This window comes from Morone saxatilis, unplaced genomic scaffold (assembly GCF_004916995.1).
Source record: "Morone saxatilis isolate NCDOM2014 unplaced genomic scaffold, NCSU_SB_2.0 Contig23, whole genome shotgun sequence".
Classification (NCBI taxonomy): Eukaryota; Metazoa; Chordata; class Actinopteri; family Moronidae; genus Morone; species Morone saxatilis.
The window spans coordinates 38,512-39,213 of NW_023339796.1; the positions used below are offsets into that span (position 1 = coordinate 38,512).

Genomic DNA, 702 nt, shown 5'->3' on the forward strand with positions numbered 1-702 from the left:
TGTGTGTGTGTGGGGGGGGGTTCACTGGGGTCAGAGGTCAGTCAGACTTTAGGGAGGAAAACCACATCCTCACGTTTATTACAGCTGCAACTATCAATTATTGATCAATCAGTTGGATAATTCTGCCTTTATTAATCAATCAGTCTGCACAACCTCTGAGAAAGTGATCAGTTAATCAATAATGAAAATATTGAGCAGTAGCAGCTGTATGTTGACGTGCAGGTCTCATCAGGCTGTGTGGCTTTTAAAGGAACCTCCCGCTGATTTCCAGATCAGATCCAGGTGATCTCCCTGTGGCGCTCTGGTGCGTTCAGGAACCCATATCCTTGAATGCACCATCAGGGCCTGTTCTGGACCATCAGCTGACGGGTCCTTTAAGGCGTGGTCCGGCTGTGCTCTGATTGGTCGCTGTGTGGATGAACAAACATGGTATCTTTTAGGGGGGGGGTTGTGGGGGGGGTGAGTCCCTTTTTATAAAGTTTGGTAACCATGGTAACAAGGATGATGCATGTGGGGGACTCTGTTTTTCGGGGCGTTACTGTTTTATAAAATCAGACTCAGACGATCGGGGAGGAGGGGGGTCTGTGGTGAGAGCAGGGGCTGATGGGTACTGTAGTTCTCTGTGAGTGTGTGCCAAAGGCTTCAGGATAATGTGTGGGTGATTAACGGGGTCAAAGGTCAGAATATTTATTTGTGTATCAG

At 48.0% G+C, this 702-nt stretch overlaps 1 protein-coding gene across 1 annotated transcript in view; it reads left to right on the forward strand.

The window, feature by feature from the left end:
- LOC118334386 (AFG3-like protein 2) overlaps window positions 1-330 on the forward strand; it is a gene marked incomplete at its 5' end in the record, with an annotated part of 2,734 nt that extends 2,404 nt beyond the window's left edge. Inside the window, one exon of the mRNA XM_035670288.1 lies at window positions 272-330. Within this exon, the coding sequence (XP_035526181.1) occupies window positions 272-330 (59 nt within the window). The remainder of the gene's footprint in view (window positions 1-271) is intronic.
- Between the last annotated feature and the right edge of the window lie 372 nt (window positions 331-702).